The sequence below is a fragment of the Glycine soja genome, chromosome 6 (genome assembly GCF_004193775.1).
Source record: "Glycine soja cultivar W05 chromosome 6, ASM419377v2, whole genome shotgun sequence".
NCBI classification, from domain to species: Eukaryota; Viridiplantae; Streptophyta; class Magnoliopsida; order Fabales; family Fabaceae; genus Glycine; species Glycine soja.
The window spans coordinates 9,804,567-9,827,841 of NC_041007.1; the positions used below are offsets into that span (position 1 = coordinate 9,804,567).

The window sequence follows — 23,275 nt, forward strand, 5'->3', positions numbered from 1 at the left end:
CTTAAAGATCTCATGATGTCTAAAAATTAGTGAAGTAGTTATGATTAGATTTTGTGTTTGAAACCATATAGTAATAATTTAAGTGAGTCTTTGTTGTTGTTATCATATTTTATTCGACATTTTATCCGGTAGTATTGAGAGTGTTTTCTTTTTTTTTTTTTTACTTTGTTCCTTTCCTTTAAAAAAAAACTTGAACCCTTTTTTATTCAAGCTACTACCCAAACTCAAAGGTCAAAGGAGGAAATAAAATGTTATTTTTAAGTACAATAATGTTTTCGATTTTGGATTGGACTAGAGGTCCAATCAGTATGGGTGGATTAGTTCAAACTAAAGTATTAACAATCCAAAGCATAGGTGTTGATCAAAGTTAAAGCAAGATTTCTAAGATACAGTCATGAACAACAGATTTTTCTTATAAAGTTACATATCAGTATGAGAAATACTAGCAACACTATTTATAGTATTCTCTTCGTATATTATTTTTTATGATTGGTTGAAATTTATTATAATATGAATTTTGATGAGTCTAACATTTAAATTAAAAGAGAATAATTAAATGAGATATAAAATCTATTAAATTTGGTGACTTTTAACAAATTTCAACTAATCACGGATGGAGATTAAGTAGCATTTCTCTTCTTTTGAAATGTTCCCTTAATAAATACTGCGAAAAAATATGGCCCAACATGGATAAAGTATACAACTTGTATTTGTAAGAGAAAAATATAATAAAATAAATCAAGTTGGAAATATGTTTTTTAACAAGTATTCGTTGTGTATTTTGAAAATTCTGGTCGAGATATACAACAAAATTAGGAAAATATATTTCTATTGTGTGTCTGGACAAGATCTAATCTATCGAGGTGTAGAATAATTCTCATTGTGTATGTCAATTTTATAAAAAAAAAATGAGAAAGATAGAAAGAATGAGATGAACTAAGAAAAGAAAGGAAGTGGGAATAGCAAAGTCCGAGTAAGTTGAACTCGGTGGCCTCAAGCAGATCAGGATTGGCCTCACACCAAACTGTTGACCCATGTAAAGCCACGTCACTACATTATCCGCAACATGTTATCGAAAATTTTAGCTCTTTGATGGCGTGGCAGAACGTTCAATTCCATTCTCAAATCATGCATCGTGTTCAATTTAAATTGTAATATATTAAAGTTTCCATTTCTATTTTCTATAATTTATTAAAAAAAAAAACGTGTGGAAGAAATGAAGTGATGTAGATTTTCGAGTGTGGGGTCTGAATCACAGTCCACACAAACGAACCGAACCAAGAACACCTATTTTCCCACACCACTTTACTTTCTCTGAGGCTTGAGAAGAAGACAATGGTGGCTTGCGAAACATGAAGAGGAGCACTGTGTTATGCATGTTCAATGGCATGTCATTGTGCTTCTTACAATGCCTTTTCATTTTCACCAACCAGAGAGTTCTTCGCCACCAACCACATCATGTCAAAACCATCATCCACTACTACTAGATGCAGACCCTTTCTCTTGTCCATCACCAATGCCACACCATCCTACAACACCCTTGTTTCTGAGGTGCCCTTCTCTCCTCTCACAGCTTTTATATGTCATGCCATTCTCATTCATTCAGTGTTGTTGTTTGCTTGCATTTTGGATTTAATAGCTAGCTTAAGGAACGTGGTTGTTTTTTTTGTTGTGGATATTAACATGTTTAATTTGACTAGTTTTTTATGCTTTTAAGCTCATGAATTTGCATTTTTCATGCTATTGTTGTATCTCATGATAAAAAGGTTTTTTTTGTTGTTTCTTCCTCTGGTCTCTTAGTGCTATTTCTCCATACAATGTACTATTGAAATTTTAATTGTTCATGATGTCATATAAGTTGTAGCAGGCATATACAGGTCGTAGCATATACTTATCCATCAGTTGCATGTTTCAAGAATATATTCAAGGAAATATGTAATTCAAATGATGCTAAAAATATTAGCTTTTAAAGTCCAAGCTTTTACATTCAGTGATATCACATAGTCTTGCTCTTATCCCAGAATTGTAGTCTCCATGAATTGTATAAGGTGAACTTTGGATATGGGAGATGTAGATCTATCCCTTTTCTTCGCTTAGTGCCCTTTTTCCATTGTAAAAAGTCCATCCCCTAACTATAATGATTGTCCTGTTTCCAAAAGATGAAAAGAATTGTTAGTATATCCCCATTGACTTCTAGATAATAACGCTTCTGGATCTTGAAATTATCATGAATATATAACAGTCAGCTTGAGATTATGCACAAGGATTAGTCATTTCACACACTCAATTTCAGGGAACTCTGAATTTATTTGACTATATTACCCTCTCATCTCATAATGCTCTCATTCCAGTTCTTGGTTTTCTAAAAGGATAAAACTTAGATGAAGTGTCATCTGGGTAATCTATGTTGATATTTAACACAATCCTTTATTATGCAAATTACCAAAGTGAAACTCTAATTTCAATTGAAGAACAACACCAAAAGTACTTAAGAAACTGCCTTTATGTTTTGTCCTTTCTAAAATGACAAGTCATTTGAAATAAACTAAGTACTTCAAAAGCGACAATTATTTGAAACAAAGGTAGTATGCAAACCTGAACTCAACTCCCAAGACCCAGCATTGTGTTTTGCCCATCTTAATGATAAGATAGGAAATTGAACTTCTTAGACCAGATGCAACAGAAAGTCCTCATTTCCTGAAATGATTTATTTATTTGAATTCCTTATTACTCATGTGAAATGTGTAGATGGAATTATGCTTCCTGTATTTCACTTCACTATCTATAAGATATTAAGATTATACCCGTAAAAGATTTTTACTTTTGTCAGCCTATTGCAATTGCATTGTTTGACATGGCTGCATTACAGTTATCACTGAATTATGGATAAACAGCTTCAATTGGTAATCTGGCTTCTGGCTTCTGGCTTCCAGTTCCAATTTACAAAATTAAGATTCCGTTTCTTGATTCATGCACAAAACCAATATGTTTCATGAGATAATTATCTGCAATTTGAGATCCAAACAAATAATTGCTTACAGTAGTCAATGAACACCAAATACCTTCCTTCTCTTTCTTGAATTCAGTTTAGTCTTACAATTTTGAATATCTTTGTTTCGTATAGCAATACGAAAAATTGTTATTTGATGTGTTGTAATTAGTATCACTGGTATTCCTTGTATAAGTGGGTTTTGTTTTTATTTTATTTAGGCTGTTAGGCTCTTGGTTCCTTCAGCAAGATTTGAACCTTCAAAACTGAAGGTTGTTCTATTGGAAGATCAGATAAACAAACATGCAAGTTTTACTCCTAGAACCTACATTCTATCCCATTGTGACTTTACAGCTAATCTGACTTTAGCTGTGTCCAATGTGATCAACCTAGAGCAGGTTTGTATCTTTACTCTTGCATGCTTAGCTTGAAAAACTAGTGCCTAATTCATATTTTTGAGCAAGAACATTTCTCTTAATTTATGAGTATTTTATGTATACAATTCCTTCTGTGACGGGCAGTTGAGAGGGTGGTACGAGAAGGATGATGTTGTAGCTGAATGGAAGAAAGTGCAAAATGATATGTGCCTACATGTTCATTGCTTTGTCAGTGGTCCCAATTCCTTCCTGGATCTGGCTGCTGAATTGAGATATCACATATTCTCCAAGGAAATGCCTTTGGTATGTTTGCATTTAACTTATAGATCCCATCAAAACAGAAAAATCTGAATTCTAGGACTGATCTAAGTATTATGCTATGCACGAAAACCTCCTCAAAAGCTTACGTGAGTATTTTGTGTGAGGGGGTATGGATGAACTGTTCCTTACCAAAGCTTTCCATTGCTCAAAATGAATAAGAAAGCTTATAAAGGAGGTTTACAATTGAATTATATGCCGTCTCCTAAACTTGCTCTTCAATGTTGTATGTTGTGCAACTTGTGTTCTACCTGGTATATGCACAAATTCTAGCTTCAATTGAAAATATGTAGTGAATTCTTGAGGAGGTTGCTATGTTCTCGTATTATTTAATGCTAGAATGAGTATCTGATTTTCCTAAAGTGTATTTTTTAAAGAAATTTTTTACAGTAATGCTAATATATGACGCCAGGTACTCAAAGCAATTCATTGTGGAGACTCTGCACTTTTCCGTGAGCATCCTGAATTGCTGGATTCTATAGTTAGAGTATATTTTCATTCTAGCTCAGAAAAATATAACAGAATGGAATGTTGGGGACCTCTCAAGGATGCAATGGAGGTAAAATTAAGACATGTGAAAATGAACAATGATTCGGAATTTGGATTAGTAATTTAATTTACTTGTTTGCTTCGTACCCAAATTTGCTACAATCAAGATTTCAATAGATTCTAAACAAAATAAATTCTACTTATGAAAAGAAGAAGGAAATTTCTGATCATGCTTGACTAGTTTTCTAACCAGCAATGTTATCTGTTACCAATATCTCATAACAGTTCATGTTTGAGGATTCAAGATGTGAGTGAATAACTGATAAAATGCAATAAACATTTTTTTTCACTTTTCTCTTTACACAAGTCCTTTCATGAAAACACATTCATAACAACTAGAATTTTTCTTTTCTAATTATGTATCTTGTGTCTTTAGGGAAAACAAGCAGATCAATTCCAAGGGTCAATAAGAAGAGATAGTCCCGAAAAGTTGCGGAGCCCAAAGTCCATCTTTCAAGCTCTTTTTGCTTTTCTTCTTTGAACTATATCAATAACTTGAATTATTTGTTTGTATCCCAATTCCCCCCACAGCTCAGAAATTCAAGTGGGTTAGACAAAGCAAAATTCAGCTTGCAAGAATGAACCAATCCCACAAGGAAACTATGTATCTTTGGGAAGACCCAAAACCAAAAGCAAAAATGTAAAGTTGCACAAAAGCAGATTTCCTGTGCCACCAAGGCAATTTGGTTTAATGATTTCTGTGACTACTTCTAATCTGCCAACTCTCTCTTGTTTGGTGTCCAATGTAACACCCAATCTTTCCTAAAATAAATTAAAAAAGATTTTTTAGTTAAAAAGAAAAAGTTTTAGAAAAAAATGGTGAGGTTTTTATAATTAAATAAATAAGGAGAGATAACTTTATTAAAATAATGGGTTGAAGAAAAAAAAAAGATATTTGATTTATTTATTTGATAGAAAATAAAATAGAGTATTTCTTTATAAAATAATAAATAAAGAAAAATAGAGTAAATAATAGGTTGAGAGTATCTAGCTATAAATAGAGGCATGTTATCAATCGCGATAGTCCATGTGATTCTTCTTCCTCTCAATTTTGTTTTTCCTTCTCCTTCCAAACCCATCTCTTCTTCCCGCATATACTCAAACCTGTCTCACTAAAACGATGATCTCGAACTCGTTAATCGTTGGATCGTTGTGAAATTTGAGCATCAAGTTCGAAATTCATTTCCAAACATTCTTCCGTTGGAATTTGTGAAACAATGTCGGAGGTGAGAGAAATTCCCTTTATATTGTAGTTTTTTCTTTTTCCGTAGAGACCCAAAACATGTCCCAGTAAAACTATAATCTTAGATTCGTTAGCCGTTGGATCATTGTGAAATTTTGACACCACCTTCGGAATCCCTTTTCACACATCTCCACTGTTGGGATTTGTGAAATAATGTTCACAGAGAGAGAAACATCCCTCGCACGTTGACATTCGCATGTTGACAGTAAAATGAAAGCTACAATCTCTTCTCCTTTTCTCTAACGCTAGGAAATCCTAACAGAGCAAACCGAGGAAAAACTTGAGAAATCTTAGGGAACTGCTAGAGACACAGCTATCATTGCAGGACTACACACGTGAGCCCGCTTAGAAGTAAGGGATGGGTTTATCACAATTGGGGTTAGAATGAACATGTGTATAGATCTTTAGAGAATTAAATTGAATTTATTTTGGGATGTTTATTAAATTATAATTTTTCCTTTATGATTATAAATATGATATTGTTGTGTTTGACGGACCAATTGATGTCCTGATACGAATTGGTTGATAAATTGAGTGTTTTTGGTGTTTTCATTTTTTTTCACCTATGATTTTGATTTCTTAATTTTGATATGATTGTGTGAAATTGTTTGAGGAATTTTACACCCCATGTTGTGAGAAATTTTTTTTGTATAAATTGTTTGTATTTTGGATAAGATTTACTAGGTGAGCATGATAAACTGTATTGAGATCATGAAATTGTGATTAAAATTGTGTAAATGATAAATTGAATATGTGATGAATTGTGGGATAACATGTTGTTTTGAGATTATAATATTGTTATTGAGATTGAGTATAAGTGTAAAGTTGAACATGTGTTAATTTGTGAGATACACGTAAACATATGATGGTGGATTGTGACATTAGGAGATGTTAAATTGTGGACATGAGACTTGATTGTGAATAAGTGTCTGGTTAACATTATATGACAATTCTTTGTGTTATGAGTTATGAATTATACAATAACCCGACTGGTGTTTATCTTGAGAAAAGTGTTTATGTGCAATGTTAAAGGAAAAGTATAGGTTTCCTAGTTAGGAACCAGTGTTAAATTGTAGCGCAATATGTTAAACGTGTTTGAAACACAAGTGTGAGGTCATGGGTATTGTATAATTCACAAGTAGTGTATGCATGCAAAAAATTGTTTTAGGGATTGGACCTGAATCAGGAAGATGAGGCCCTAACGGATTCTTCGGAGTCTATACCTTGGGAGTAAAGACACTCAGTTTGATTGCTCCTTTAAGTCTATGTTGATCCCATATTGTTGGAGCATTCTCGCAAAACAGAGTGATCCTGACTAATCACCTTATGATTTTACTTAATGAGAATGACCCGACATACCCATTGTGTGGTGTGTCTTGTTATGAACTCCTAAGCACCCCTAGGTGGTTTTTCATTGACATGGTATCACATTGCATATAGGCTTGAGTCTTAGTATAATTGTTGCATAATGTTTGCTAATTGTTTATTATGAAATTTATGAGTGTTATTACGTCTTGACCTGAGTGTGTGATTCATGTGTAATGTCATGAGTGGTTGAAAAATGAATTTTAAATGATAAAGTGGTGGAGTGATGTGGGTGTATTAAATTGAGCTATGTTATATATACTTCTATAATTTATTTGGATTTCATCTTTGTTTATTTGTATTTTTTTTAGAAATGTGATAACTCACTTCTTGTGTGTTATTTGGATCCTGTGATGATCGCGAACCTTATGTTCGTGAGAGCAGATGACTAGGTGGATGATTTTAAAGAACCTCGTGCTAGAGAATGCTGAAACACAATACTCTGATAGGATGTGACATTGGGAATGAGTTTTTATTTTAATCGCATGATGTTATTTTATTTTATTTTACCTTACTCATTTAACAAAACACTTTTGTAAACTTTGACGGTCTTGCTCTGAGTCGAATATGCATTTTTATAAGTTTTATTTGACAATATTAAAGCAAATGTGAGTCTTTTACACTTTTAAAATATTTTTATTTAAATATTTTTAAAAACTATTAATTAATTTCACATTTTTATTCCTTTTATTATTAGTACATATATGTGTGGGGTAGAGAGTGTCACACCCAACAGATTATCTTGATCATTAAATTTTAAAACTAAATAATGATATGTGCATAATTTTTCACATTAAATAATTTTCATTAAAATACAAGTAAATGGTATATTACTAGTATTTTATACTCATCCAATCTCAAAGTGTATTGTAATTTTGGTGAATTTTACATTAATTATCTTAAAAAAAAAAAAGCACACCAACAATCATTTTTAATTGGTACATTGTAACACTAACACTATAGAAATTAAATGTTAAGAATATTTTGCTGTAATAGAAAACAATATTTATCTGTCACTATGATTTGTGAATCTGACTACAAGGTAAACAAACTTAATTAGTTTTCGTTCTCTTTAATAATTTATCACATAAACTTATAATTCTATGGATAGAATCTTAAAAATATCTTTTTTTTTTCACAAAAATCTTAAAAATATCTTAAGATATAACAAAAATTTGATCTTCAAAAGGAATCAAATTTTATCGATGTAACTTTAATAATTATTATACTATTTTTATAACTTGATATATATTGTATTTTTTATTGATTCAACCGTTGAGTTGTATTTATGTATTATCAAGATCGTTTGTGTTAAAAAATTTATTAAAATTACACTAATATAATTTGATCTTTTGATCTTTTTGAGGAATTGAATCTTAATATAAGAATGATAACCTATACATTACAATATTTTCATAAGTTTACCCTAAAAAAATTTATTTTAATTCCCCTAAAAGGTTTATTAAAAATAAGTTGAAAAGAGTTTATAAAAATAAATCATAGTTTATTTTCATAAATTTTTCAAATATGTCATAAGATAAATTCAAATAAACTGTAAATAAGTTTTTCCAAATTAATAGCATGTTAATTGGATCACAGATCTTATCCACTGAATGTACTTTTAAATACGGAGGTTGTCCCTCCCCCTCTATAGTGGTGGTGACCGTACACCACTTAAATTCACTCTAACTTTTTTGAAGTAGACAACGTAAACAATGCCCGAGAATCAAATGTGCGTTGCGCACTAGACTATACACATTTTGTGCTTGAATAAAATTAACCCTCACTGACAATAAATTAAGTTAGTACGAAAATAATTGTTCCTGCATGAACCTTGGTATTATCGGCAGTTTATAATCATTAACTAGCAAATTGTAACGAACCACGAAGGTTCCTATTCTAACTTTATAGTTTATACAGCACCTATTATATATATATATATATATCACTTACTACCTCTCCTGCAAACCCACTATATCTCATCAGATATCTAGGTTATATATCTCATTCTCATGGAAAAGAAAGTGCACGTGGGAATGGGATCAGTTCATCGAACTAGGCCAGCATGCAAAAGAAAAAACTCATTCCCTCCTAGTAGAGGAAGCATCAAGAGGAAAATATTCATCTTCATATGTGGAAAGATAAGGCAACGCATCCTTGCTTATATGGTCAGCTCAACTTAGCAAGCCATTAATCTCTTTGTTTAAAACCAAAGAATGCTATACGTATCTGCTTCATATATATTCCAGTTGCCATGTTGTATCTACATACGTGACAGTACATATTTAACTAACTACCTCTTGTGTGTGTCTGATCGTAAGAGTTTCTCATGGAACATGTAATATTTCTTTACTAAATAAATGAAGCTATTTCTTATTTTCATGCATTTCGAATTAGAGTAGACGTATTCAATACTCTTATTGTATATTATTTCTAATTTTTTTAGCTGGAAATATAGTGTTACCGAAATAAAGTAAATATATGAGCTTTATCACCACTCATGCATGCATCATATATCATCGTAAAGCCTGTAACGAAAGTATATAGATTTTCATTTAAATAAATTTACTTTATACCGATTGAAGTATTAAACGGGGATCTTTTTCCATCTATCATAAACTAGCATTTATTTGGTAAATTGATGAAAAAGGAATGGAAATAGGACCATTAGCTTTAACGTATATGCACTAAAACGGACAAATTAGTTGCACTACATCGTTTGTGCATGAGAATGCATGCGGTTCGAAGGTTCCTCCAGTCCCAACGGCAATATAGTATTATGTTGAAAAATAATTGTTATAAAATTGACGATGGGTCATGGAAATGTATAATACACGAATGTTTAACTTTATTTAGTGTCCTGGTGGGTGTTTGAGTATACCTTTAGCTGATCCATGTTTAAAGCAGAAGCAACTATTTGTAACTTTTTTTTTTCATGTTAATAATTACATACATAAGGTGCTGCTCAATGCTAAGCCAAACACGCAATTACACAAACAAAATATTTTAGCAAAAAATGTTTTTCCATCAATAACTTTTTTTAAAATGTTGGCCTCCTCAATAATGGATTAAGTTCATGCATGAAGCAGATTAATGTTAATATGTTATCTAGTCCAGAGGTTTCACCCTAGGTCCAACTCCTTATCAAAAGGATTGCAGGATAACTCTAATTTCCATGCAACTTCTCCCTAGACTCTGGGTGAGGGCTGAGGTGGCAGACACTGATAAAAACATCATCCTTGTTTAACAGTCACGGGTTACAACCGTTTACTTTATAATTTCCATGTTGTATCTATCTTTTGGGCTTGAACATTTTTTTCTCTAATTTCTCGATCATAAACTAGGGTCAGAGCAGTTGGAGCTCGGAGCTATGCAAGAGCTTAAAATTGCCCATGCTATAACTACTCATTCCCTTTTTGCGACCAGCGAATTTGAAGAGACTCTGATCCTTAAAAGAATCTGATATTATTGAAAACATAAGGCAACAAATTCAATATGAACAATATACATGAATAAACGCAATATATGTAAGTACACGCATGGTCAATTCATATCCGAAGGGTCCTAAACAACCATAAAACGGTCGTCTCAGTGATCTGAAGCAAAATGTGATAAACAACATTCATAAACTGTACCAGCAAAAGCCATAAAACAAACACAACATATCAATATGACCTATTGGGTTTGGAAGATGATGAGGTTTTGGATTTTGCAAAATCAACAAGATCCTTGAAAAGGGCATCTTCTGGCTTCTGTTGTTTGGTTGGGGAGGATGAATTCAGGGAGAGATTTTGAGTTTGTCCCACCAAGCTGTCAGACGAGGAATTGGATCCACTACTTGAATGAGATGCACCTTGTTGTTCAAAAAACTGTTGTCTCTGATTATACTTTGAAGGTGGGGGCGGAATGATGCCAGGAGATTGAGCGTCCCAGGGAGCTGCAGGCAGACCCTCTGAAGATTTGTCCACAGAAGATGGTTGTTCATCATACACAGGCTGGCTGCTCAAAATTGGAGATGAGGTACTCATGGCATGAGGACGAGAGGAAGACAGAGATGGAATAGTTGATGAGGTTGGATTAGGGCAAGAATGAAGGGGAGCTGCAAATGAAGTGGGTTCTGAGTTTTCAGGAGATCCTTCTGTCTTGTATGTATCACCACTGAGATAGTCAACCATGCCAGTGCCAGAGTAGACTGGCTTCTTTGATGCTGGTGGTGGGGGAATGAGTGGGTTTATCCTCCCAGGTTCTGCCTTGTCATAGGCTGGTTTCCGATTCGGTGCCTGAGTATCACGTGATGACCTGAAATCATGGTATTTAAATGTTTATGAAACTGAAAATAAAGAGAAAAGGACAACGGTATTAGAGGATCTCTTTTCACAGTTACTGGGAATAATGGATATATATCAACTATATAGGGTATCATATCAATTATCAAATGAAAATATGTCAAGCCTTTGACTCCCGCCCTCCCTCCCCTACCCCATTGCCCACTAAAAAAGATGAAGCAACTATAACCAGGATTTAATGTTCGCCAGAACTTTCGGGGTTCACCTATGGGCTAGTTGAGCAAAATCGTCCTCTGATTCATCATCTTCATGGTTTACATTTACAAGTGGCAGAACTGAAGTTTCTGCTTCTCTAGCACCAGAATCAGCAGTTCCTTTCACAATGTCATCATGTCGACTGAGTACTCGCTGAAGGCTGTCATTCAGTGCCAATCCCTGACCCAAAAGCTGCTCATCCCTGAAAGTGAACCATTACAGTCACTCTTTGTAATTGCACAAAGAGACTTGGTAACTAAAGGAGAGAAAAAGAAACTTACGTAGTATTGTTCACAAGAAGCATGACACGCTTTTGGTACGAACGGCATTGGTCAACAAGATCAACAATCACTTCCTCCTTCACACCCTGACATATTTTGTCCAGAATATTAAGAAACAAATGAATAATGACAACTTGTCATGACATTTTTGCACTGAGCTAAAAAGTTAATATCAAGACAAGCAAAAGCATCAAGTTTGAATTATATCTTTGTTCTGCACTTGCAAGGAATGTTTTCATGGACCCAATCATGTTCTGAACTCTAATGCCCCAAAAAATTTCATGGTTAGCTACTCTTGAACCTCAGCTAAATACAATGTGTATTCAGAACATCAAGGTAAGCAAGAGTTAACAAATTATGACTTAAATTTAGAAAAGGAGAAGGGTTTAACAATCACTGATCCATTCAAAGTTATGAATGTACCCTGACTGATTTTTCATTCTTCTAGATGATAAATTATGCTTGATTTTTGTACAATGACTAGATAATAAGTAACTTGATCTTGGGCCCACTAAGTTTTGTAAATCATGAATGATCTTGATATTGGAACTGGAAATTTGATATCTTGTGACCAAAGATTATAGCATGAAGGAAAAATAACTAGAAAACCTTGGAGTCACACAAAAACATATAGGAGTCTCACCCAAAGATGACACATTTCAGCAGTGCCAGGGTTGGGGCATACTTCTTAAAGTAATCAGAATATTACTAATTCTCACAAACTGCTTACTTCAATTTGCTATATGGGATGAATTCCATAGTACCACACAACAACTAGCAGAATATGAAAAGATGGATGTGGAAATACAGCAATTTCAAAGCTCAAACTAATACTTCATAAACAAGAATAAACAGAGGTTCCAGAATGAAGCCAGCAGAAAAAGAATGAGAAATAGTAATAATATACCTCACGGTCTTTAGGATTCAAGGCGCTAAGCATTTCCATCAATACATCAGCTAGTCCTTGAGCATTTTGAATCTCTAGCAAACTGCTTATAAGCAAATCAAGTTAGAGAAAGATAAAACAAACACCAACATTTTTTTTCCCATGAAAAATGACTTATTAAGATAAAGAAGAGGAGGGGAGGGGGGGCTCCTAGAACAACCAAAAATAGAACAAAGAGAGCAATAGTTCAGAAGAGCTTCAAAATTCTCCTAGTAAATATGTAAGAAAGGGTTTGCTAAAAAATAACACCACCAGCATATGCCAGAGAGGAACATATATACCATTATAGTTCAACCCATGAACCAAAAAAAATCACATGCCTTAAGAATTAGGATGGTAAACCTTTTTGTGGTTAGATCCTATTTTGCATTGATTGTATAAAGCTTTGTTCCAAAATATCATGTTACGAATATACATAAGTGTTCAAAGGGAGAATCTCATAACTATGGAGGAAATGACACATTGACACCATAATTAATCAAATATAAGACAAAAGTATGCTTGTAAAAAAATATGAGAAATTCCATTTTTTCATATTTTAAACCACAAGTATGCTCCATATTTAAATGGGTAGGAAAACTTAAAATTAGAAATAAGAAATTCAAGAATTGGCATATAATTGTAAACAGTGTTTGATAAAATCAAATAGACATGATTAACTTCTTTGTATTTACAGCAGACAATTTACAATAAACACATCATAATCATTAAAATAAAATTATACGCGGAAAAATTACAAGCAAATGTATAAGAGGCAGAGATGGTCCAATGTTGAGATGGAACAATTTCCGAAACGGATAACAAGCTAAATAAAATTTATAAATTTCACCATGGTATAGCAGTCATTGACAGCATAACTGCTGGCCACACAGCATCATTATTAACAGTGTGAGTGTGTGGGATAGGGTAGCTATGAACAAATTTTCAAATACCCTGTCAACTTGTTATTTTTTATCATTTTTTCCAAGCATGAATGAAGTTCATTGCAATTGGAATTGAGCAGATTTCTACCAATGGTGAACTACCTTAAAATATACATCCAAGTTATATAAAGCAGGGAACTTGTGCAAAAATGCATAAATTCAAAATTAAGAAACCAACAATTTACATTATTCCTTATTATGATAAATAAACTGTTAATTTCCTTACACAATTTAAAATATATAATAACACCATTTACTAACCCCACCCCACACAACAAAAATAAGGATCAGAATATTAAGAATGTGATAAAGTTCAAAGAGCACCTAAGGTCAGATGCATCTGACTGAAGAGAAGCCTGAATAGTAGCATCATCATATTCTGCAGCAGAATGAATAATTGGCTGAGTTTGAGCGGGAGTGAAGAATGGTACACTATTCTCATCCCGTGGTGGAAATTCAACTCCAGCAGACTGTTAATTATCAAAAACATTACATTAGCTCTAAGTCAAAAAGCATCAACTTAATGATATATTAGTTTAGAACAATGAGTTTGATATGCTATTGGTGTGCATAATGATATACTAGATTTGAACATTAATTTTTTATATACTACTAATTAGGCTTAATTGCACTTTTTGTCAACCATCTTTCACATTATCATGAATTTTGCCACCCAACTTTTGAAATGTCGCGCGTTTTGCCACTTAACTCTTTTTTTGCACATTTTGCCACCCAAGACAACTTTCAAATCCACACATTTTGTCCCCTATGTTATAATTAGGCTTTTTTTTTTTTGAAATTGGGTGGCAAAATGCACGGAATTTTGAAAGTCCAGTGGCAAAATGTGCAAAAAAAAGTTAGGTGACAAAATGTGTGGAATTTTAAAAGTTGGGTGGCTAAATGTGTGAAATCTTAAAAGTTGGTGGCAAAATTTGCAAAAACATGAAAGATGAGTGGAAAAAAGTGCAAATCAGCCAATTAATTATCAGTGTACAAGTGTTTGAGAGAGTGGGATTTCCAAGATTGGATACTGAAGAGTCAACAATGCAAGCACTGTTGGATGCAGCTCATGTAACAATATAGCACATTAACCCAGTTAATAAAAATACCACAAAAAACAATGATGACCTCAAGCTAATTTGACCCTGAAATAAAACAACTATAATAATCTGTTGCAGACAGGCAGGAAAAATTAGCATGACTCTAGTAGGAAAAGCATTTCACATTTGTCACAGTACAAATGTACAGAAACAGAACTGTTCACGCATAACGTTTAACAGACAATTATTGCTTGCAAAGCATAAATTAATCTCAGAAAGTAATATCTAGATGCACATGAGCTCACCTTCAATTCATTATATGCTGCATAGTATTGAGGATAAACTCCATAGCCCCCAAAAGCTTCTTGCCATGTATCAATTAAAATCAGTATTTTTTCCCTCACATTTAAATCCGGCTGTACAATCAGATCAAAAGAAGGCAGCAATGGATAAGAAAGTCTTCCACTTCCAAATACAGTTACAGAAGGAAGATTAAAAATGAAATATAAAGTGGCAAAACCAATAAATACCTTCTTCTTTACTATCTTAACCATTTCATGTAAGATATCTCGCTCAACGATCTGCTGAAATACACTTTCACCACAATTTTTACTAAGGGTCTCCAGTACCTAGATCAAATACAAAGCACCCATGTCAGGTAATCATTGCTTTTTGTAACCATCTGTACAAATATATGGATAAGATTTTTTTTTAAAAGTATTCTGCACCTAATCTCTTTTTATCATGGCAAAATAAAAACTTATAAGGTACGACCATGAGGATTTTTGCATAACATACCTTTAAAAATGTAATGATTTGTAATAAGTAATAACTGATAACACATATTTAATACATTATATCCAAGTACATGAAATATTCAACAATTATTGAAAATTAAAAGAAAAAAAAATACTGACAAAAAGAGCCAGAAGCTGTATTTTTGGATTTTTACTGCCCAAACGCTTCTTGAGTATCTTCAAAGCATCCTTGGCTTGCCTGAAAATTTAATTAGTTATAACACAGAAGATCAGGAACAACTTAATTAAGGAATATCCATGAGAAATCAACATAAGGATCAATTGAATCAATAACATACTTGAGATCCAAAACTAAAATGCAAGATCAAATTCAAAAGCAGCTTAATTTCACATCTGGTGCTCCTGTTTTCATCAAATTTTGGTTTTAGTTCCCCCTAGTTTTGAATGAAACAACATAATGTCCACAATTTCAAATTGATACAATTGAATTTATCGTCTATTGTTGACATGGATTTATCCATATTCAAGTGCACTTTTTTGCTGTGGCATATGACAGCAAAAGAGTGTCACATCAATAGCAAAATGATATAAGGTAACTAAATTGCATCAATTTGAAAACTAGGGGGGCAATATTATTCCAATGTAAAATAAACAGGCCAAAATCAACACTGGTGAAATTAAAGTTAGGTAGTTGTAATTAAGCCATCAAAATACAACTAAATTAACTGATTCTCAGAATTAAGACAGCCTACCGTTGTCTTCTATGTGATAAGAACTTAAAGTTTCCAACTTAACAATCCTTCAAAAATTAAAACCTACATTTTTATTGGTTCAGTTATATTTGTGATACACTAATAGTGGTCCCGCTGATCCCCTTTTCAAGAATTTCAATGAAACCGAACAATTGGCAGTCGCTTTATGAGAAAGAAAAGGGCTAGCAGCAGTTAAGATAGCCATTTTATTCAAAAATAGTTCAGTCCATAACATAAACACACGGCAAGTCAAAACTTGAGAAAACAATAAATGATGTAGTGATGTCCAGATGCACAATAAATGTTGACTCTGTCAAATACAATAGGCCAGGCAGTTTTCTTGTTCACACTATCTAGACAGCACAGAACACTCTTTCTAGCATGGAAAGAGTGCAAGATAAAACTTACCCTCCCACCTTTTACCAACATATAAGAGGGTAAAAGAAGTACCAAAGACGTCTTTATTTTCTAAAACAAAAACAGGAAATTAACATCTTTGGGATGCAAGATCACCGATGAACATACTGAACTACAGTAGAAGCAGTTTTGGTATAAAACCAACCAAATAAGAATCCAGTTTAGTTCAGTTTGATTTGAAAAATAAATTTCCTATCATGTATGATTGTATTCATACAGCAGACCACTGACTCTCCAAGCAAAGCGCTAGAGATTTCCGCAGCGATTAGTGATTAAGAGAAACAAAGCGAGAGACGAGAACAATACCCAGGGTCCATATTAATGATATCACACAAGTCTATGTTGATTGCCCAGTCTGGACCAATGAGCATATCACTAGTTGCTCTCTCAGCACAAGCAGCTGCGTTGTTAGCCATCTTTCTCCACCTCCAGTGAATCAAGTCCCACTATTTTCAACCTTTCTGCAAACCCAATGTAACAATATCAATAAAGCCCTTTCGAAATCGTAGAGTGCATCGTACCAAATATCATTAACACTAATCTGATCAGTGATCTAGAATTCAAAAAGCCCAGTTCATTCCGTCAATTCAATAGGTGGTTAATAAAAACAAAAAAAACAGACTCAAGAAAGAAAGAATGCAACATAATCAGCATCAAAATTGAGCAATTGACAGCAGAGAAACTCAATCTACAAGTTGATCGAAATCCAGAAGTGTCAAATAAACCCTATGGGGAAGTAAAAGGCTGAATCGTGCAGAAGGAGGGAAAAGGCAAAATCATAATCACGCCAAATCAAAGAACTAAGTTGGAAACATGACGCAAGAGAAGAGAAATCGAAAGAAATAGATTAAGGATTGTATTGCAGAGATCGAAGGAACCTAGTGAAGTGTTGACAAAGACAACAAAACCCAGTCATAGATTAAGTATAGAGAGGTTAGAGAAACGTTACCTGCGTGTGTGGCAAATCAGAATGAGAATAGAAGAAGAATTGAGAATGAGAAACAGAAATGAATTTGGGATTCCAACACAACGCAAGACCCACTCCACGCTATTGCTTTGTCACTGCCCGCTACTCTTTTCGTCTATCAATTTATATTATTTGTTATTTTCAATGTCGACAGGTTATAGACGTCCTAACTATGAGGAAGACAATTTCTTTTTTTTTTTTTTAATTTCAGATAGGAATATTCTAGACGATAAAAGTCTTATTAGCTACATATTTTCAAATGTGAAGTGTTGGCAACATATTTTCATACAACCATTTAAACAAGGGTAGGCAAAATAAAATTGTTTCTGCTTTATCCTTATTCATTAAAATATGAAGTGAAGCTAATTGTTTAATAGTATTTGGTGAGGTTTCCTAGTTTGACTTTGGTGGAGGATGCAAGAAACGCATCTAACCAAGTCATAAGCGCGTTTTTCTTTCGTTTATTTGTCTCTGTTCGTCGTGTTCGATTGGATTGGCTTGGAATCACGGGGTGGCATTTGAATTTGGAAGGGTCAATGAGAATTGTACTTGTTGGCTCGGAATTTTATCATGCAAGAAAAAACTCTGCTGTCAACGGTGGAGATTGACTAATCAACCTTGTAGTCAAATCTTTCTTTTAAAGGCACGTAAGAACATTCACATCGACATGGAAAAAAAAAAAAAAAAGAAGAAGAAGAAGCAAATATTAATGCATACTTCATATTATTGGATTAAAACATATAGTTTTATTACATAAAAAATATTTTTTTTAATAGACTTGTTATTATGTGTTTATTCAATATTCTTTTGCTGATAAAAAATCAATATTCTTTTATTTTTTAATTTTGTAACAATTTTTTATAATATACTGTACTTTTTTTTTGTCGACAATATACTGCACATTGAATCATTGATGAAGCTTGCACGCGCGGTTACTAATATAGTTAATATAAATTATATCAAATAATTATTCAATAAAATAGTAGATTATTCTTCACGAATGTTATTCCACGAATCCATTCACACTGGTCAAATCGAATGCACTGTTTTTTCTTTTTGTTTTTTCTTTTTTAAGAAACAAGATATGCTTTGTTTAAGAAAAAGTAGAAACTAAGGTAATTTTGTAGGTTGTTTAGTAGTTAAATATTTAGAGTACACCTTAATTAGTTTCCATGCATTGAGAAATAGATCAGTACACAATAATATTAAATATTATATTTATTGAATCTAATATATAACTAATTTTATACTCACAAACATATGTATTTAATATATTAAATAATATTAATATATGTATTTAATTAATATTTAATGTTGGATTTATTTCCAGCCAAGAATTTCTTTCTATAAACAATAATTGACATCCAATAAATTGTAGAATTTCTTTATCTTTGAATAAAATAAAATAAAATCAGTGACGGGAACGTTTATTACATTTCTTTATTTTTATCGTTTGAAATAAAAATAACAATTTTAATGTAAAATCAATAAATATTTTTTTAGAAGTTCCTATTAGTTAAATAATTATTTATTAAAATTTAATTATTTAAATGCATTCTTTAACAGATTTTTCTATCCATCCCTAAGTCAAATGTATCTCTTACCTTTTGTTTTTATATGTAGGAATAAAAGAAAAATATTAAAAAATTAATAATATTTGTATATTTGATTCAACCACCTGAATTAGAGTATTAGTTCCATCTCTTACCTATTCCTCATAGCATGTAGGTTGATTTATTTATTTATTTCCACAGAAGAACGCTCATTATGTTCTTCAGGATGATTTTACGTCTACCACCCTCAAGCTAGCTAATAGGGAAGAAGAATACCACCCAATACAACGTCTCAACATGAACTGTTGGACAGTCCATAAGATTGACATAACAGCCACGTGCGTGTGCTCATATTTAGATTTGTTATCAATTATATAGTCACGTATGCGCCTGAATAATGTAAGAGATATATGAGGACATATTTCTCATTTTCTCACTCTAGCTAATTCATTTCTCTTTGAATATGAGTTTGAAATTTTATCCTCAAAAAATAATAAAATAAACAAAACAGTTTGTTTGGTCTACCTATACGTACTAGATATTACATGAATGAAGAAAAGTGGGACACGTGCATACCGTTCTAGAAAAACCATTTTAGCAAAATAGAATTCCTGATGGACAAATAACTACGTTTTATTTATGAGATGATGCATAAGTAAAACCACTTTGAAATTTTTATAGGTTGGTGATAGTGATTCAGGTTTTGTTGCAGGAACCAACCTCAATTTAGGGTGATAATACTAATGGAGCGGAATCAACATCAAAGGCCAACAATTACTTATGGACATTTGGGGATCATCTCCAACAAACACATGAAAATGAGAGCAAAAGAAGTAAGCGGATTTGGCAGACAAGGACATTTAAAGGCCGAAGGTGGCTAATATGTTGTTTGCACTATGAACATTTTACATGGACAGATTTAGATAGCCCAGGTCAATGTGATTTCATAATGGTAATTGCTATATCCACTTCCCCTATATTCTAATACACTCCCCTTTCTCAATTTTTTCCCCAACTACCCTTCCAAAATATTTACACCCCCTCCCCCTCCCGTGAAACTCATTCACCCCCTATTTGCAGCAAACAACAATGGGATTCTTGCTTCCTTCTATGATTGGTTAGTCTCTGACTTCTCATTAGCTTCCTAGCGAGAGGTTCACTTGTGACGATGTAAACGACGATGTACTAGTTTGTTGGAGACTCACTTGGGCGAGTTTAGGAAACATTTCCAATAGTTTTGTCTTTCTGGCGACTAGTGGTAGTGCCATGTGTGTTTTCAGCATTTTCGACGAGTTAAAATGTTGGGGCGACCTGGGTTCGTTTTTGAATCCTCCACTAGATTATGTTCAATTGGGGATAATCATTTATGTTGTGTGAAGATGGATGTTGGGGTGATTTGAATTCCTTAGTGATCCCAGAAAGGTAATGGCTTTATGGCTATTGCTTCTTCAAATTTCACCACATGCGGGATTAGGGAAGATGATCTTCTTCTAGATTGTTTGGTTGGTCAATGCTTCTAAACCTGATTTTGATCCTCCTTTGCCTCGACTCTACAAAGCTAGTTTGTGTGCGGTTGATGAGTTTGCTTTCAATGTGAATGTGCTTAATAAGCTAGTTTTGACAAGCTTGTGTGTTAGAGAGGATTTGAGGATTTGTTCGCCTTATGGATCAAATGGTTCCAAAGGGTTCTTCTTGTCTAGTGAATGTACTAGGAATGCTGATGGAGTTTGCATTGCTTGTTCTTTTTATCATAACAGTTCTTGTTTTGGTGTTTGTGTACTTTTTTCACTACAAAAGGATTTATATTAATATTAAGTGAGGTGATAACTGCTAAATATGAGTTATTTTTTATAATAAAAATATAATGAAAATAATCTTAAAAATATTTATTTAGCAATTGTTTATGCTTAATTGTTAAGAAATGATGTTTTTCTCATTCATGGTTTGCAGATATGAAAATGAGGGATTAAAAACCAAAAAGATGTAGAAAATAACAAAAATATGAAAAAGGTCATGCCCAAGACGCGTTCAGCGCGTAGCACACGCCCAACACGAATACAGGCATTGGCGCTGAGCGAGAAGAGACGCGCTAAGCACGAAAACACGCACTGGCTCTAAGCGAGAAGAGTCGCGCTAAGCGTGAAAATAGGCACACGCAATAAGCGAGCATCATAGGCTTAGCGCGAGTACGCAGATCCATGTCCACTCCAGCAACTATAAAAAGGGAGTCAAGCTAAGGAAAGGGGACACACCAAGTCTCAGAACACTCTAATACACACCTAAAGCCTAAAAACTCTCCCTTAGAAAATTCTTTCTTCTCTTCCATTATTTTATATTTCCTTTTTCCATCCCTTCTCCTCCATCAGTTTCTATACCCCTTTTCAAGTGTAAGACCCCTTATGGTTATGAGAGGTTAAACCATTAGTTAGGGCTTGACATGCCTAAAAAACCAAAAAATGTATTGTATGCTTCATATCTATCAATGCAAACAGGTGTTTTCTTTCCTATTGTCCTTTCTTACTTTAATTTCATGTATCATTTATCCTTGCATCATCTTTAGGGGTTAGGTGTTCGATAGAGGATAATCCTTAATAGAAATACAAGGAAGGTCTTATATGCATCAATCTTGGGGATTAGTCGCTCGAAAGAGGATAATTTCTAATAGAACTAAAAGGAAGATGTATCTTAATAAAATCATTGTTAGACATAGAGTGATTGTAGTATGCCCATGCATCAAAGCAAACATCTAGAATTAGAACTTCATGTATTTTATCCATTGAGTCTTTGCAAAGACATTTGGGAGATGGATATGTAAAATAGGATTGTCATCGTGAGATATCAGTGACAAGTATTCTAATAGATGTGGGTAGAAAAAATTTACCTAATTGGTAGAGAAAAATATAAAATAATACATCTTAGACATATAACGTATGCTAGGTCCTAACATTCCCATTTCATTAAATTTCCTATTATTTCCTTTGTCTTCTATTAATAGCTATTATTCTCTTGTTCTCACCTTTTATACCTCATCTCATCTTCCATTTTTTTATAAATTGGAGATTATTCAACACAAGTACAAAACAAAATTCATGAGAAAATCGACATTTGGACTTCTGAGTCTTTACTACTTAGATATTTTGATACATTTGTTAAACGGTCAACATGAGGGTTGTGCTTGTTACAAGAAGTGCCAAAGCCAACCATGTAACTACTTCATGGAGTTCCAAAATACTAGTACTCCTTTACATATGTATTGATTCTACAACATTATAAGGAACAATGGTATCAACAATATTCCATAGTACTCGAGCATGCTTCCAAGTGTTCTTGTGGTCCTTATTTCTCACCTCTTTCCTAGTTGTAAACCCGATAGGGCTACCTAAATTGGACCAAACAATCAATTTTGCGGGTCAATACACCATACGTAAAGTGAGCAATCAAACCCTTTTATATTTCCACAACACCAGCACCATGACCTAAATATGAGTTCATCCATAACCATTCTTGAACTACAACTAGCACCATTGAATTTATGTCATTTTGGTGCTTCCAAATCGTCCAAATTTGATGTTGTTCTGGTGTTTGTGGACTTCATTCATCAACAGAGTTGCATTTGCATTGACATTGACATCATTTGCATAAATGAGCAGTGCTGGAGTGTGATTGCTTAAGAGGGGGGTGTACATTTTTTAATTATATCGGAGAAGAAAGAGGGGTGGTCATATAGTGGGAGTGAATGAATATAGCAACTGCCTTCATAATTTAGGCAATAGTAAAGGCAATTAGATGGCCCAAAATGATTCATACACTTAATAGTTGATTTTTTTTATTAGACATGATGATATATTTATAAACATTTTAAAAAAGTATCGTTTGAAAATAAGAATTATCTTAAGGCTTATTTAGTTTTAAATTATTCTTATTTTTATTTAACTAATAATTATATAATTATAATTTTTTATTTTATTTCTTTTAAATATTTTTACAGTGAATGGTGACATAACATGTAAGCTTTTTCTTATCTATTTAATGCGTTTTTTTCTTTTTTACATTTTGCTAATATAGTGCAAATTTTACAAAATTTCTAAATAGCGTAGGTGGTAATATGAAAATGCGTTTCATCAAATTGGGTTCCTACTAGTGAAATATAACCATTTTTTAGTAGTATTTAGATAAATCTTATACAATGAATACCAATTATTTTTCTTATGTTTATTTTACATAATAAGATCTACTTGGTTTATTTTACATAATAA

At 33.0% G+C, this 23,275-nt stretch overlaps 2 protein-coding genes across 3 annotated transcripts; one reads left to right on the plus strand and one right to left on the minus strand.

Moving 5' to 3' along the window:
* The first annotated feature begins 1,203 nt into the window (after nt 1-1,203).
* Nucleotides 1,204-4,944, plus strand: LOC114415466 (protein STAY-GREEN LIKE, chloroplastic-like). 2 transcript variants are annotated; one of them, XM_028380160.1, is made up of 5 exons: nt 1,204-1,551; nt 3,211-3,387; nt 3,511-3,669; nt 4,097-4,243; nt 4,610-4,944. In XM_028380160.1, exons 1-5 carry the CDS (start codon nt 1,384-1,386, stop codon nt 4,712-4,714), a joined length of 756 nt encoding a protein of 251 aa, XP_028235961.1. In that variant the 5' UTR covers nt 1,204-1,383; the 3' UTR covers nt 4,715-4,944. The 2 variants fall into 2 exon arrangements, with proteins under 2 accessions (XP_028235961.1, XP_028235962.1); XM_028380161.1 differs by lacking the exon at nt 4,097-4,243 and having other exon boundaries at nt 1,212-1,551.
* Nucleotides 4,945-10,290: 5,346 nt separating this feature from the next.
* Nucleotides 10,291-17,687, minus strand: LOC114415467 (TOM1-like protein 4). The gene is made up of 10 exons (XM_028380162.1): nt 17,449-17,687; nt 16,806-16,960; nt 15,490-15,568; nt 15,103-15,201; nt 14,878-14,988; nt 13,857-14,002; nt 12,571-12,652; nt 11,664-11,749; nt 11,393-11,584; nt 10,291-11,140 (listed from the first exon to the last, which is right to left on the minus strand). Exons 2-10 carry the CDS (start codon nt 16,913-16,915, stop codon nt 10,507-10,509), a joined length of 1,539 nt encoding a protein of 512 aa, XP_028235963.1. The 5' UTR covers nt 16,916-16,960; nt 17,449-17,687; the 3' UTR covers nt 10,291-10,506.
* Nucleotides 17,688-23,275: the final 5,588 nt, after the last annotated feature.